The sequence below is a fragment of the Cherax quadricarinatus genome, chromosome 17 (assembly GCF_038502225.1).
Source record: "Cherax quadricarinatus isolate ZL_2023a chromosome 17, ASM3850222v1, whole genome shotgun sequence".
In the NCBI taxonomy this organism is placed as follows: domain Eukaryota; kingdom Metazoa; phylum Arthropoda; class Malacostraca; order Decapoda; family Parastacidae; genus Cherax; species Cherax quadricarinatus.
In genome coordinates, this window is record NC_091308.1 from 22,928,517 (window position 1) to 22,941,986 (window position 13,470).

At 39.5% G+C, this 13,470-nt stretch overlaps 1 protein-coding gene across 2 annotated transcripts in view; it reads left to right on the forward strand.

The window, feature by feature from the left end:
* The window catches only part of LOC128686392 (bifunctional 3'-phosphoadenosine 5'-phosphosulfate synthase), a 103,433-nt gene extending 94,212 nt beyond the window's left edge, over window positions 1–9,221 (forward strand). For both annotated transcript variants that reach the window (XM_070085865.1, XM_070085866.1), the window contains exon 6: window positions 8,982–9,221. In XM_070085865.1, the coding sequence (XP_069941966.1) occupies window positions 8,982–9,206 (225 nt within the window). In that variant the 3' untranslated portion in view covers window positions 9,207–9,221. The remainder of the gene's footprint in view (window positions 1–8,981) is intronic.
* Window positions 9,222–13,470: the final 4,249 nt, after the last annotated feature.

Sequence of the window (13,470 nt, forward strand, 5' to 3'; positions counted from 1 at the left end):
TAAATTTATAAGCTGTCTGGGGATCCTTGACTTGTTCTGCTAGCAAGTTCCAGATCTTTGGGCCTTTCATGTGCACAGCGTTCTTGCATAGTGAGAGACTGACTCGTAGGGATGTTGAAGAGTGCCTTATGCCTTGTATTGTGACTGTGCATTCTGTTGTAACTGTCAAGGAGTAGTTTTAAGAGAGGGTTTACAGTGGAGTTTAAAGTTCTGTATATGTAGTAGGCACAATAATAAGAGTATATGTCTTGTATATTTAGCATGTCGAGTCTTTTGAAAAGTGGTGGGGTGGGGTGTCTAGCACAGGAGCTGGTTATCACCCGCACAGCAGCTTTTTGTTGGATTATTAACCCTTTCAGGGTCCACAGGCTCTCTCAGAGACTTGTTCTCAGGGTCGCCAAAATTTAAAAAAAAAAAAAAAAAAAATCTTATGAAAAGATAGAGAATCTTTTCCCGATCATAATGACACCAAAAGTATGAAATTTGATGGAAAACTTACGGAATTATGCTCTCGCAAAGTTAACGGTCTCGACGATGTTTACGCATTGGAGATTTTGCCCACTTTGAGCCCTATTTTCGGCCAATTCCAATGTACTAGTCGACAAAAATCATAACTATTTCGCTAGAACTCCATTTTTTCTATCGAATGAGTACAAGAAGCTACCAATTTACCGATTTCAACTATCCAATACAGTGGTCAGAATTTAGCAATTTTGCCAATTTCCCACACATTTCAAAAGATGCCAATTTCCAAATAGGGTCCAGAATAAACAAGAAAGACATTTCTGGGACTAAAATAACATTTCCTCTGTTCATTAGTCACGTCCCCATGCCCCTCTTACATTCTTTTGCTTTCCATTTTGAATTTTTATTCTCACAAAAATAGAAGATTTACTGTTATGCAGACTACTGCATTAGTGTAGAAATGGTATAAATAATATCGGCACTTGTGAAAGAATATTAGACTCGCCAGTTGACGTGTATTGGACGCTTTGCATGATTTGTTTACTTTTGAACTTTGGTAAAAATCAAACATTTCTGCTACTTTGAGCTCAATTTCAAGGTACTTTTCATTGTAAAACCAGTCAAAATCATCTCAATTTCTGTAGTATATCTTCCATTCTATACAATGAGACCAGGAAAACCAGAATACAGCAATAAATACCATACGAAAATACAGTGCAAAGTCGCTGTTTTAATCCAAAAACACGGTCGAAGTTTTTTTTTCTCATTACGCACTGTGTGCTGCAGGACTTTTTTTTACTGCGCACACTGACCACATAGACCCATTCTTTCATATGTAGGCCTACCAGCTTTCACTAGTTTTGAAGGCACTAGAATTTATGAGTACTAGTACGTCATGGACCCTGGTGCGTAAGCCGTACTAGTACAGCCGAAACCCTGAAAGGGTTAAGGATCTAAGGTGGTTGGCAGTGGTTGAGCCCCAGGCACAAATACCATAGGTGAGGTAAGGATATATTAGAGAGTGGTACAGGGTAAGGAGAGTCGTTTGTGGTACATAGTATCATATCTTGGAAAAGATTCCTACTGATTTGGAAATTTTCTTGGGTATGGGACTGAAATTTAAGATTACAGTCAAGGAGAAGACCTAGAAATTTGCCCTCCGTGTGTCTTGATATAGGGGAACCGTTTAACAGTATGTTGAGTTGAATATTTGAGGCTCTGTTGCCAAACAGCATGAAGTATGTTTTGTCTAAGTTGAGAGTGAGTTTGTTGGTCGTCATCCAAGCATATATCTTTAGCAGTTCATTGTTTACAATGTTTACAAGCACAGCTAGGTCTGAATGGGAGTAGACATATGTAGTGTTATCTGCGAATAGAACTGGTTTAAAGAGTTGGGATGCATTGGGGAGATCATTGATGTAGACGAGAAAGAGGAGTGGGCCTAGGACACCACCCTGGGGTACTCCTACAGCTACAGGTTGGATAGTGGAGTTGACTCCATTTGCATGTACATACTGGTGTCTGTCATTAAGATAGGATTTTAGGTAGTCAAGAGAATGTCCTCTTATGCCGTAATGATTCAGTTTGAGGTGCAAGAGATTGTGGTCACCTGTGTCAAATGCTTTTCGTAGGAAGTACAGTGGACCCCCGCATAGCGGACGCCTTGCATAGCGAACAATCCGCATAGCGGACGCTTTGTTCGCTAAAATTTTGCCCCGCATAGTGGACAAAAACCCGCTCAGCGGCCTTCGTCCGAGACGCGTCCAATGTGCGCCCTCAGCCAGCCTCACATGTGCCGCCCGTCCCATTGTTTACCAGCCAGCCTCCGCGGTAACATTCAAGCATACACTCGGAATATTTCGTATTATTACAGTGTTTTCGGTGCTGTTTCTGGAAAATAAGTGACCATGGGCCCCAAGAAAGCTTCTAGTGCCAACCCTACACCTCAAAGGGTAAGAATACCCATTGAAATGAAGAAAGAGATCATTGATAAGTATGAAAGTGGAGTACGTATCACCGACCTGGTCAGGTTGTACAAGAAACCAAAATCAACCATCTCTTCTATTGTGGGCAAGAAAACGGCAATCAAGGAAGCTGTTGTTGCCAAAGGTTTAACTGTGTTTTCGAAACAAAGATCGCAAGTGATGGAAGATGTTGAGAGACTCTTATTGGTGTGGATAAATGAAAAACAGCTAGCAGGAGATAGCGTCTCTCAAGCGATCATATGTGAAAAGGCTAGGAAGTTGCATGACGATTTAATTAAAAAAATGCCTGCAACTAGTGATGATGTGAGTGAATTTAAGGCCAGCAAAGGTTGGTTTGAGAGATTTAAGAAGCGTAGTGGCATCCATAGTGTGATACGGCATGGTGAGGCTGCCAGTTCGGACCACAAAGCGGCTGAAAAATATGTGCATGAATTCAAGGAGTACATAGAAACTGAAGGACTGAAACCTGAACAAGTGTTTAATTGTGATGAAACAGGCCTGTTCTGGAAGAAAATGCCAAGCAGGACCTACATTACTCAGGAGGAAAAGGCACTCCCAGGACATAAGCCTATGAAAGACAGGCTTACTTTGTTGATGTGTGCCAATGCTAGTGGTGATTGCAAAGTTAAGCCTTTATTAGTGTATCACTCTGAAACTCCCAGAGCGTTCAGGCAAAAGAATGTCCTCAAGGATAATTTGTGTGTGCTGTGGAGGGCAAACAGTAAGGCATGGGTCACTAGGGAATTTTTCTATAACTGGTTACACCATGCATTTGCCCCCAATGTGAAAGATTACCTAACTGAAAAGAAATTAGACCTTAAGTGCCTCCTGGTGTTAGACAATGCCCCTGGTCATCCTACAGACGTGGCAGAGCGACTTTATGGGGACATGAGCTTCATTAAGGTGAAGTTTTTGCCTCCTAATACCACTCCTCTCCTGCAGCCCATGGACCAGCAGGTCATTTCCAACTTCAAGAAACTGTACACAAAAGCTCTGTTTCAAAAGTGCTTTGAAGTGACCACAGACACTCGATTGACTCTAAAAGAGTTTTGGAAGGATCACTTTAATATCCTCAATTGTGTAAACCTTATAGGTAAGGCTTGGGAGGGAGTGACTAAGAGAACCTTGAACTCTGCTTGGAAGAAACTGTGGCCAGAATGTGTAGACAAAAGGGATTTTGAAGGGTTTGAGGCTAACCCTGAGAGGAGTAGTATACCAGTTGAGGAATCAATTGTGGAATTGGGGAAGTCCTTGGGGTTGGAGGTTAGTGGGGAGGATGTGGAAGAGTTGGTGGAGGAGGACAATGAAGAACTAACCACTGATGAGCTGATAGATCAACTTCAAGAGCAAGAGGCCAGACCTGGGGAAACTGGTTCAAAGGAGGGGAGAGAGAAATTGAAGGAATTGCCTACTTCAAAGATTAAGGAAATGTGTGCAAAATGGCTTGAAGTGCAAACCTTTTTTGATGAAAATCACCCTCACACAGCTATTGCAAGCCGTGCTGGTGACTGTTACAATGACACTGTTGTGAACCACTTTAGACAAATCATAAAGGAACGAGAGGTACAGGCCACTATGGACAGATATGTTGTGCGAAAGAAGTCCAGTGACTCTGAAGCTGGTCCTAGTGGCATTAAAAGAAGAAGGGAAGTAACCCCAGAAAAGGACTTGCTACCTCAAGTCCTAATGGAAGGGGATTCCCCTTCTAAACACTAACACTCTCTCTCCCCTCCTCCCATCCCATCAATCATCACCAGATCTTCAATAAAAGTAAGTGTCATGTAATTGTGCATGCCTTTTTCAGTTTGTGTGTACTAAAATTAACATTTTTTTGTGGTAAAAAAAATTTTTTTTTCATACTTTTGGGTGTCTTGCACGGATTAATTTTATTTCCATTATTTCTTATGGGGAAAATTCATTCGCATAGCGAACATTTCGCATAACAGCCAGCCCTCTTGCACGGATTAAGTTCGCTATGCGGGGGTCCACTGTATAATTTTTATAATACATTTGCTTTGATTGATTTACGTATTAGTTTTGTGAGTATTGATGTGTATGTTTTAGTAAATTCTTTAGTAATTAAGCCTAATCTTAACTGTTTTTCAATTTGGTGTTTTTTATTAATAGATTTGAGGATACTTTTTGTTAGCCATGAGCTGTTTAGCCTCTTTTCTGTGATCTATTTCGTTTTGATTGGGCAGTGTTTGTTATAGAGGTTTAGGGTTTTATGTAAAAAAAATTTTTATATCTGTCAGATAACTTTCTCTGCCAATCAATGCCACCTAGTGCTAGTTTTAGGTTATTTATCGATGTCTCATCATGCAGGCGAAATGAGATCTTTCTTGTTTCTTGAGGCAGTTTAGATAAGTTGGTTATGAGAAAGGTAGGGTAGTGGTCTGTGGTGTTGTCTGTGATTGTACCTGCTTGTAGTGGAGATATCGTGTCGGTCCAGATATGGTCAAGTAACGAGGCACTTGTCTCGGAGATTCTTATTGGCTTTGTTATAGAGGGTAGCAACAAGCTGTTGTTCATAGCATTTGTGAAATCAGCTACTGGAGGGTCAGTTGATTGGATAAGGTTGATGTTGAAGTCTCCTGCTAGTATCAGATGGTGTTTATTCAACTCTGACTCAATTATCATGTTTCTGAGGTTACTGCTAAAAGTGTAAGTGTTTGAGTGTGGTAGTCTATAGACTGCACCAACTGTTATGGGTTTCTTAAGTGTTCTTGATGTGAATTTAGCTATTATATATTCACCGTTTTCGTCCTGTACATTAGTTGATTTCATACATTCTAGTTCATCAGAGTAATAGATGGCATTGCTCCTCCTAATTGGTCAGGCCTGCAGTTATGTATGGCTGTGTAACCAGTTATGGTAAATATGTCTGTCAAATCTTATCTGAGCCAGGTTTCAGTAAGTACGGTGGACTCTCGATAATCGTAAAGCTCAATAGTCGTGATTTTTGGAAATCGTAACGTTATTTTCATCAAAACATTGGGTCGCGAATCGTCGTTGACTCGCAAATAGTCATTCGTCCCAGACGCGTACACGTGGCTCCGAGCCGCCTCGCCCTACCCAGCCAGTGTGCCATTGTTTACCAGTGAGTGACAGTCCCCTCACTTGTTCATACGAAATATTTCATAATATTCCATTGAAATTGAGCTCAAAGTAGCAGAAATGTTCAATTTTTGCCAAAATTCAAAAGTAAACAAATCATGCCATGCATTTTGGTGAATCTAATATTCTTTCACAAGTGCGCTGGTATTATTTATACCATTTCTACACTAATACAGTAGTCTGCATAACAGTAAATCTTCTATTTTTTTGTGAGAATAAAAATTCAAAGTGGAAAGCAAAAGAAATGTAAGAGGGGCATGGGGATGTGACTAATGAACAGAGGAAATGTTATTTTAGTGCTAGGAATGTCTTGTTTATTCTGGACCCTATTTGGAAATTGGCATCTTTTGAAATTTGTGTGAAATTGGCAAAATTGCTAAATTCTGACCACTTTATTGGATAGTTGAAATCGGTAAATGAGTGGTTTCTTGTACTCATTAGATAGAAAAAACGGAGTTCTAGCGAAATAGTTATGAATTTTGTCGACTAGTACACTGGAATTGGCCGAAAATAGGGCTCAAAGTGGGCAAAATCGCCGATGCATAAACATCGTCGAGACCGCTAACTTCACGAGAGCATAATTCTGTAAGTTTTCCATCAAATTTCATACTTTTGGTGTCATTATGATCGGGAAAAGATTCTCTATCTTTTCCTTTTTTTTTTTTTTTTTTTGGCGACCCTGAGAACAAGTCTCTGAGAGGGCCTGGTGACCCTCAAAGGGTTAACAAGGTTCAGTCAAACCAGTGAATGAGAGGAAACATGCTGGTTCTTGATCATTTGTTATTTCAAACCTACGACCCGTGTCTGATAATTTTACCACGATAATGCCATCACGAGTAAAGCACTGTTTTATTGATGCGTTATCACGCTTAAGTTTTCGAAGTCTGTATAATAGGTTTTGTCATTTTTTTTAGTTAGGCTCTCATTTACATGCACATTACTCCTCTTCTTGATGGAGTAACTTATTAGATCATTTTTTACATCAATGGAATTGAATTTTAACCTAACACTTTGCTTTTGACCCGGCTTGCCCAGCAGTCGGGCCTCCTTGATATCACTAGTTTCAATGTTAACTTTTATCTCATTTTTATTATCTGGAGTGCTTTGATGGTGCAATTCTCATTGGTTGTATCTGGTGGTAAGGTAGAACTGGTTAAAAATGACAGAGTCTAGGAACTTGTCTTGTTCAATCATATTCCTTTGATACTGAAAGTATGCATTCCACTGGGATTCCATGTTTAACTTCCAATCTTGCATAGCTTCTGACAGCTTGGTGGTGAGGGAATTTATTTGTTTAGTATGTGTGTTTATAGTTGAGTGCAGGTTTGTATGTTCTTTAGACGAGTTTATTAATGATGTCAGTTTGTTTTCTAGTTCACTAATCTTTGAGTTTTGTGTCGTAAGATGGCATTCTAGATCTTTAATCCTCGTGTTTTGGGTATACGTATAGAGAGTGCTCTAGGTCCCCAATGAGTGTTTCATAGGTTTCGTTTTGCCGTCTTAGCATACTATTTTCCTGTAGAATTTTATCAATGGAGTCAGGTTGTTGTTGAGGACTGAATTCCTGGGCTATACCTTTGGGTGTTGATGAGTTGTAATCTATGTTGCCGTTTGGGGTGAAGAGATCTCGGGTGTTATCTGTAGTTGTAGACAAGTCAGCTTGGGTGCGAGCAACAAAATAGTATGAGAGAAGGGGGGAATGTTTCCCAATGAAAATAAACCTTGGACAAGGTTGCGTGATGTCACTATGGTTGTTTAACATTTATAGATGGGGTTGTAAAAGAAGTGAATGCTACAGTTTAGGAGAGGTGCGAGATTAAAAGATAATGCATCTGAGGTATCATAACTACTCTTTGCTGTTGTTGCAGTTCTTTTGGAAAATTTTGAAGAGGAGTTGCAAATGCTGGTGGAGGCATTTGGAAGGTATGTAAAGGAAAAAAATTAAAACTGAATATATAAAAGAGCAAGTTTTTGAGAGTAGTAAAATATCTAGGCAGTGAAAGATTGGATACTAGATTGGAAGGAGAGAATATGGAAGAAGTGGATGTATTCAGAGATTTGGGAGTGGATTTGTTAATAAATAATTATGAATAATTTATGAATAATAGGTTGAACCATAAGACAGACAAGGGAAAACAGGTAGGCAGTGTGTTGAAGCACATGTGGAAAGAAAGAGGTTCATCTATGAGGGCAAAGAGGAGAATATACTAGAATATAGTGGTACCAACACTTTTATGTTTGAGGAGTAAGTTCTGAATATTGCAGCAAGGAGGAAACTAAAGGCAGTACAGATGTCATGCTTGAGAGCAGTACTCAGTGTGAATGCTATGCAAAGTATTCTGAAGATGTGTAGAGTTACCAGAGGTGTACAGTTCAAAGGACTGAGGAGGGATTGAGGTGATTTGGACATTTAAAGAGGATGAAGCAAAATAGGATGACCAAAATTGTATATAATCCTGGGGTGGAAGTCGTCCCAGGAAAGGTTTAAGGGAGGAGGGGTTAAAAAAAAAGTTTTTGAGGGCTAGGGGCATGAGCATTCAACAGACTTGTGTGAGTATGCTAGAGTTGAGTGGAGACAAGTGTTTTTTGTGATTTGATCTTAAATCTTTAGTAAGGTAACATTTTGGAAGGGATTTAGAGAAACCAATTTGCTGGATGAGTCCTGGATATAGGAAGTACAGAGCTTGCACTCTGAAGGAGTGGTGGGGATGTTGCAATTTGGAGGATCATTTAAAATATGATGTTTCTACACTTCTGGAAAGACACAATTATTTGAATGAGTGATAGTGACTGTTTTCTTGTCTTGTTTTTTCCCTCACCCAACCTTAGTGAGAGAAGACTGTTATTTTAAAAAATAAATATAATTTGTATAAAATTAACATTTGTACATTATATTAAACATAATTTTTTCTTTCATATATTTTCATTATGACTCGGGTACACTGGCTGCTGGGCAGTGGGTCCATGAATAGTAAATTCTTGAACCAGTCTATGGGACCGTGGTATGACTGGTTTTGTTAAAAGAATACCCTCATAGTGAATAATTAAGTTTCACTCTGTTCTGTATTAAATTGTTTACGTCTGTCCTACTTACAGCTTTGTATATTGTAAATATGTACAGTATGTAATGTTATCATTGTGTAAGTGAATCTGCCTTTTTTGTTGTCATTGCGTTTGTGTTCCTTTGAATCCAGAATAACAGACGACCTTTCAAAAAGTGTACAAGCTATTAGTTTTGACATAAAATGTACATACATGTTGCTTAAGGATGGCATTGTGTTGCTGGGGAAGAGATAAAAATAAGCATAATATTTCCTGTTAGTAAACTAAATTCTCTTCAGAACTTATTTTGTCAATTTCTTGATGTACAGTTACCATATTCTGTTTCTGATGCTGGTAATGCTTTCTTTTCAGGGTATCATTCCAAAATCTATAACAGAAACAGTTAAGGAATTGTTTGTCCCAGACAACAAATTAACAAGTGCCAAAGAGGAAGCAGATTCACTTCTCTCTATCAATATCACCAAATTAGATTTACAATGGCTTCAAGTACTCTCTGAAGGTTGGGCATCTCCCCTTACTGGCTTCATGAGGGAAAGAGAATTATTACAGGTATGTTACATATATTCTAGGAATTGATTCTGATGAACCATTACAGGTAACACAATCTATCAGTTTTACTCCTAAAACATCAGATCTGGACCTTGCTATGACTTCTTAGCTCAGTTTAGTCTTTTGATTTCCCTTCCAAGTAGGTCATTGGTTTCTTTGCCTACATAGGAAGGCTTTTATGGCTGGGTTAGTCATACAAAGATGCTGCAGTTTAGTAATTTTTCCTCCACCTTCCCTATCCAGTAAGGACCAGTCTTAATCTAGGGTGAGACCTTTCAGGGTCCGTCCCGTAGATTACTTACGGCTTTACGTTCAGGGTCCAAACCGTAGATCTATGCCAAAATTCTAGCGCCGTCAAATTTAGCGAGAAGGCTGGTAGGCCTACATCTGAGAGAATGGGTCTGGGTGGTCAGTGTGCACACCATAGAAAAAATCTGGACGCCCGCATGGCATTGTGGGAACGCCGGCAAAGTAGCTTTGTTCATAGTGCCTGGCGGCAAGGAAGCTCTCACTCCCCACTCACTCTCCGGGCGAATTCTGACTCTCCTCTTCACAACTTACAGTTCTAAGACTGATGGAAGTGGAGCTGAAGATGAATTCTATGGTTTTGAACCATATGGTACCATTGTGCCATATGGTACAATGGTACCATATGGTACAATGGTGACATGTCATACAATGGTATCATATGGTACAATGGTACCATATGGTACAATGTACCATATGGTACAATGTACCATATAGTACATTGTACCATATGGTACATTATACCATATGGTACAGGGTACAGGGACCCTAATGGAAATAAGTCTGTCTGACTTTTTTGGGTTATCCTAGGTTCTCCAAACATATGCTGCTAAGTATGATATTCTATGTAACTTTATTTGTGTATAACTAAATAAACTTACTTATGATGCCACATGCACTTGAGTAAGTTTATTCAGGTGTACAGAAATACAATTACATAGATTATCATACATAGCAGCATACGTATAAAATCTTAGGATAACCCAAAAAAGTCAGGGTGACTTATTTCCATAGTTATCCCTGTATCTGTACCATATGGTGTCCTGTACTGTATGGTACCCTGTACCATATGGTACCCTGTACCATATGGTACCCTGTACCATATGGTACCCTGTACCATATGGTACCCTGCACCATATGTTATCCTGTACTGCATGGTACCCTATACCATATAGTACAATGTACCATATGGTACCCTGTAACATATGATACCGTGTACCATATGGTCAATAGGTGTTGGTGGCATGAGACACCAGCCAAGACTGAGTGAGTGGCGACGCAAGCTAGCTACTGACTCCGCAGTTTCCGAGACAAAGTGCTTTGTCATCCACCTCAAGGAACACGTCAAGTTCCTGTACACTTGTAAATATATAATAGAACATTACTAATATACAACATTTTTGCATATTTTTGTTGTAAACAACTATTGTAAACAAAATAATAATGAAAATATTAGTGTTTATTGTGTTGAATACAACAGTACCATATGGTACAATGAACGATATGGTATCATTGTACTGTATGGTACAATGTACCATATGGTACCATTGCATCATATGGTACCATATGGTACCATAAGGTACCATTGCACCATGTGGTACCATTGTATCATATGGTACCATTGTACCAAATGGTGTCATTGTACCATATGGAACCATTGTATCATATGGTACCATTGTATCATGTACCCATATGGTACTATTGTATCATATGGTGCCATTGTACCATATGGTACTATTGTATCATATGGTGCCATTGTGCCATATGGTACAATTGCACCCTATGGCACCATTGTACCATACTATATGGTACCATTGTATTGCCGTGTTTGACGTATATATACTCATAAATTCTAGCGGCTTCAAATCAAGCAGGAGAAAGCTGGTAGGCCCACATGTGAGAGAATGGGTCTGTGTGGTCAGTGTGCACCATATAAAAAAAATCCTGGAGCACGCAGTGCATAATGAGAAAAAAAAAACTCTGACCGTTTTTTTTAATTAAAATGCCGACTTTGTGGTCTATTTTCGTATAGTATTTATGGTTGTATTCTCGTTTTCTTGGTCTCATTTGATAGAATGGAAAACATATTACAGAAATAGAGCTGTTTTTGATTGATTTTACTATAAAAATAACCTTGAAATGGAGCTCAAAGTAGGGGAAATGTTTGATTTTTGCCAATGTTCAAAAGTAAACAAATGATGCCATTGTCCAATAAATGTCCAACTAGCCATTCTAATATGCAGTCATGAATGGGTTGATGTTATTTATACAATTATTACAGTATTGCAGTAGTCTGCATAATAGTAAGTCTTCTATTTTTTGTTTGAATAAAAATTCAAAATAGAAAGCAAGAGTAATATCAGAGGGGCCTGGAGACATGACTGATGAACAAAGAAAATGTTAATTTAGAGCCAGGAATGTCTGCATTGTTCATTCTGGACCTTATTTTGAAATTGTCATATTTTTTAGTTTTCGTGAAATTGACCAAATTGCAAATTTCTGACCACATTATTAGGTAGTTAAAATCAGTAAATGGGCAGTTTCTTGTACTCAATCGATAGAAAAAATGGAGTTCTAAAGAAATAGCTATGAGTTTGGGCGACTGGAACAATGGAATTAGCCGAAAATAGGGCTCAAAGTGGGCGAAATTGCCGATTTGTAAACAGAGCCGAGGTCGCTAACTTCGCGAGAGCATAATTCCATCAGTTTTCCATCAAATTTCGTTTTTTTGGTGTCATTACAATCGGATACAGTGGACCCCCGCATACCGTTGGCATCACATAACGTTAAATCCGCATACCGATACATTTTATCGCTAAGATTTTGCCTCGCATACCGCTAAAAAACCCGCTCAACGCTATTCGTCCGAGACGCGTCTAATGTGCGGCCTGAGCCAGCCTCACATGTTCCGCCGGTGGCATTGTTTACCAGCCAGCCTCCGCGGTAACATCCAAGCATACAATCGGAACATTTCGTATTATTACAGTGTTTTTGGTGATTTTATCTGCAAAATAAGTGACCATGGGCCCCAAGAAAGCTTCTAGTGCCAACCCTACAGGAATAAGGGTGAGAATTACTATAGAGATGAAGAAAGAGATCATTGCTAAGTATGAAAGTGGAGTGCGTGTCTCCGAGCTGGCCAGGTTGTATAGTAAACCCCAATCAACCATCGCTACTATTGTGTCCAACAAAACGGCAATCAAGGAAGCTGTTCTTGCCAAAGGTTCAACTGTGTTTTCGAAACAGAGATCGCAAGTGATGGAAGATGTTGAGAGACTCTTATTGGTGTGGATAAATGAAAAACAGATAGCAGGAGATAGCATCTCTCAAGTGATCATAAGTGAAAAGGCTAGGAAGTTGCATGAGGATTTAATTAAAAAAATGCCTGCAACTAGTGATGATGTGAGTGAATTTAAGGCCAGCAAAGGTTGGTTTGAGAGATTTAAGAAGCGTAGTGGCATACATAGTGTGATAAGGCATGGTGAGGCTGCCAGTTCGGACCACAAAGCAGCTGAAAAATATGTGCAGGAATTCAAGGAGTACATAGACAGTGAAGGACTGAAACCTGAACAAGTGTTTAATTGTGATGAAACAGGCCTGTTTTGGAAGAAAATGCCAAGCAGGACCTACATTACTCAGGAGGAAAAGGCACTCCCAGGACATAAGCCTATGAAAGACAGGCTTACTCTGTTGATGTGTTCCAATGCTAGTGGTGATTGCAAAGTGAAGCCTTTATTAGTGTATCACTCAGAAACTCCCAGAGCGTTCAGGCAAAAGAATATCCTCAAGGCTAATTTGTGTGTGCTGTGGAGGGCAAACAGTAAGGCATGGGTCACTAGGGACTTTTTCTATGACTGGTTACACCAAGCATTTGCCCCCAATGTGAAAAATTACCTAACTGAAAAGAAATTAGACCTTAAGTGCCTCCTGGTGTTAGACAATGCCCCTGGTCATCCTACAGACGTGGCAGAGCGACTTTATGGGGACATGAGCTTCATTAAGGTGAAGTTTTTGCCTCCTAATACCACTCCTCTCCTGCAGCCCATGGACCAGCAGGTTATTGCAAACTTCAAAAAACTGTACACAAAAGCTCTGTTTGAAAGGTGCTTTGTAGTGACCTCAGAAACTCAATTGACTCTAAGAGAGTTTTGGAGAGAGCACTTTAATATCCTCAATTGTGTAAACCTTATAGGTAAGGCTTGGGAGGGAGTGACTAAGAGGACCTTGAACTCTGCTTGGAAGAAACTGTGGCCAGAATGTGTAG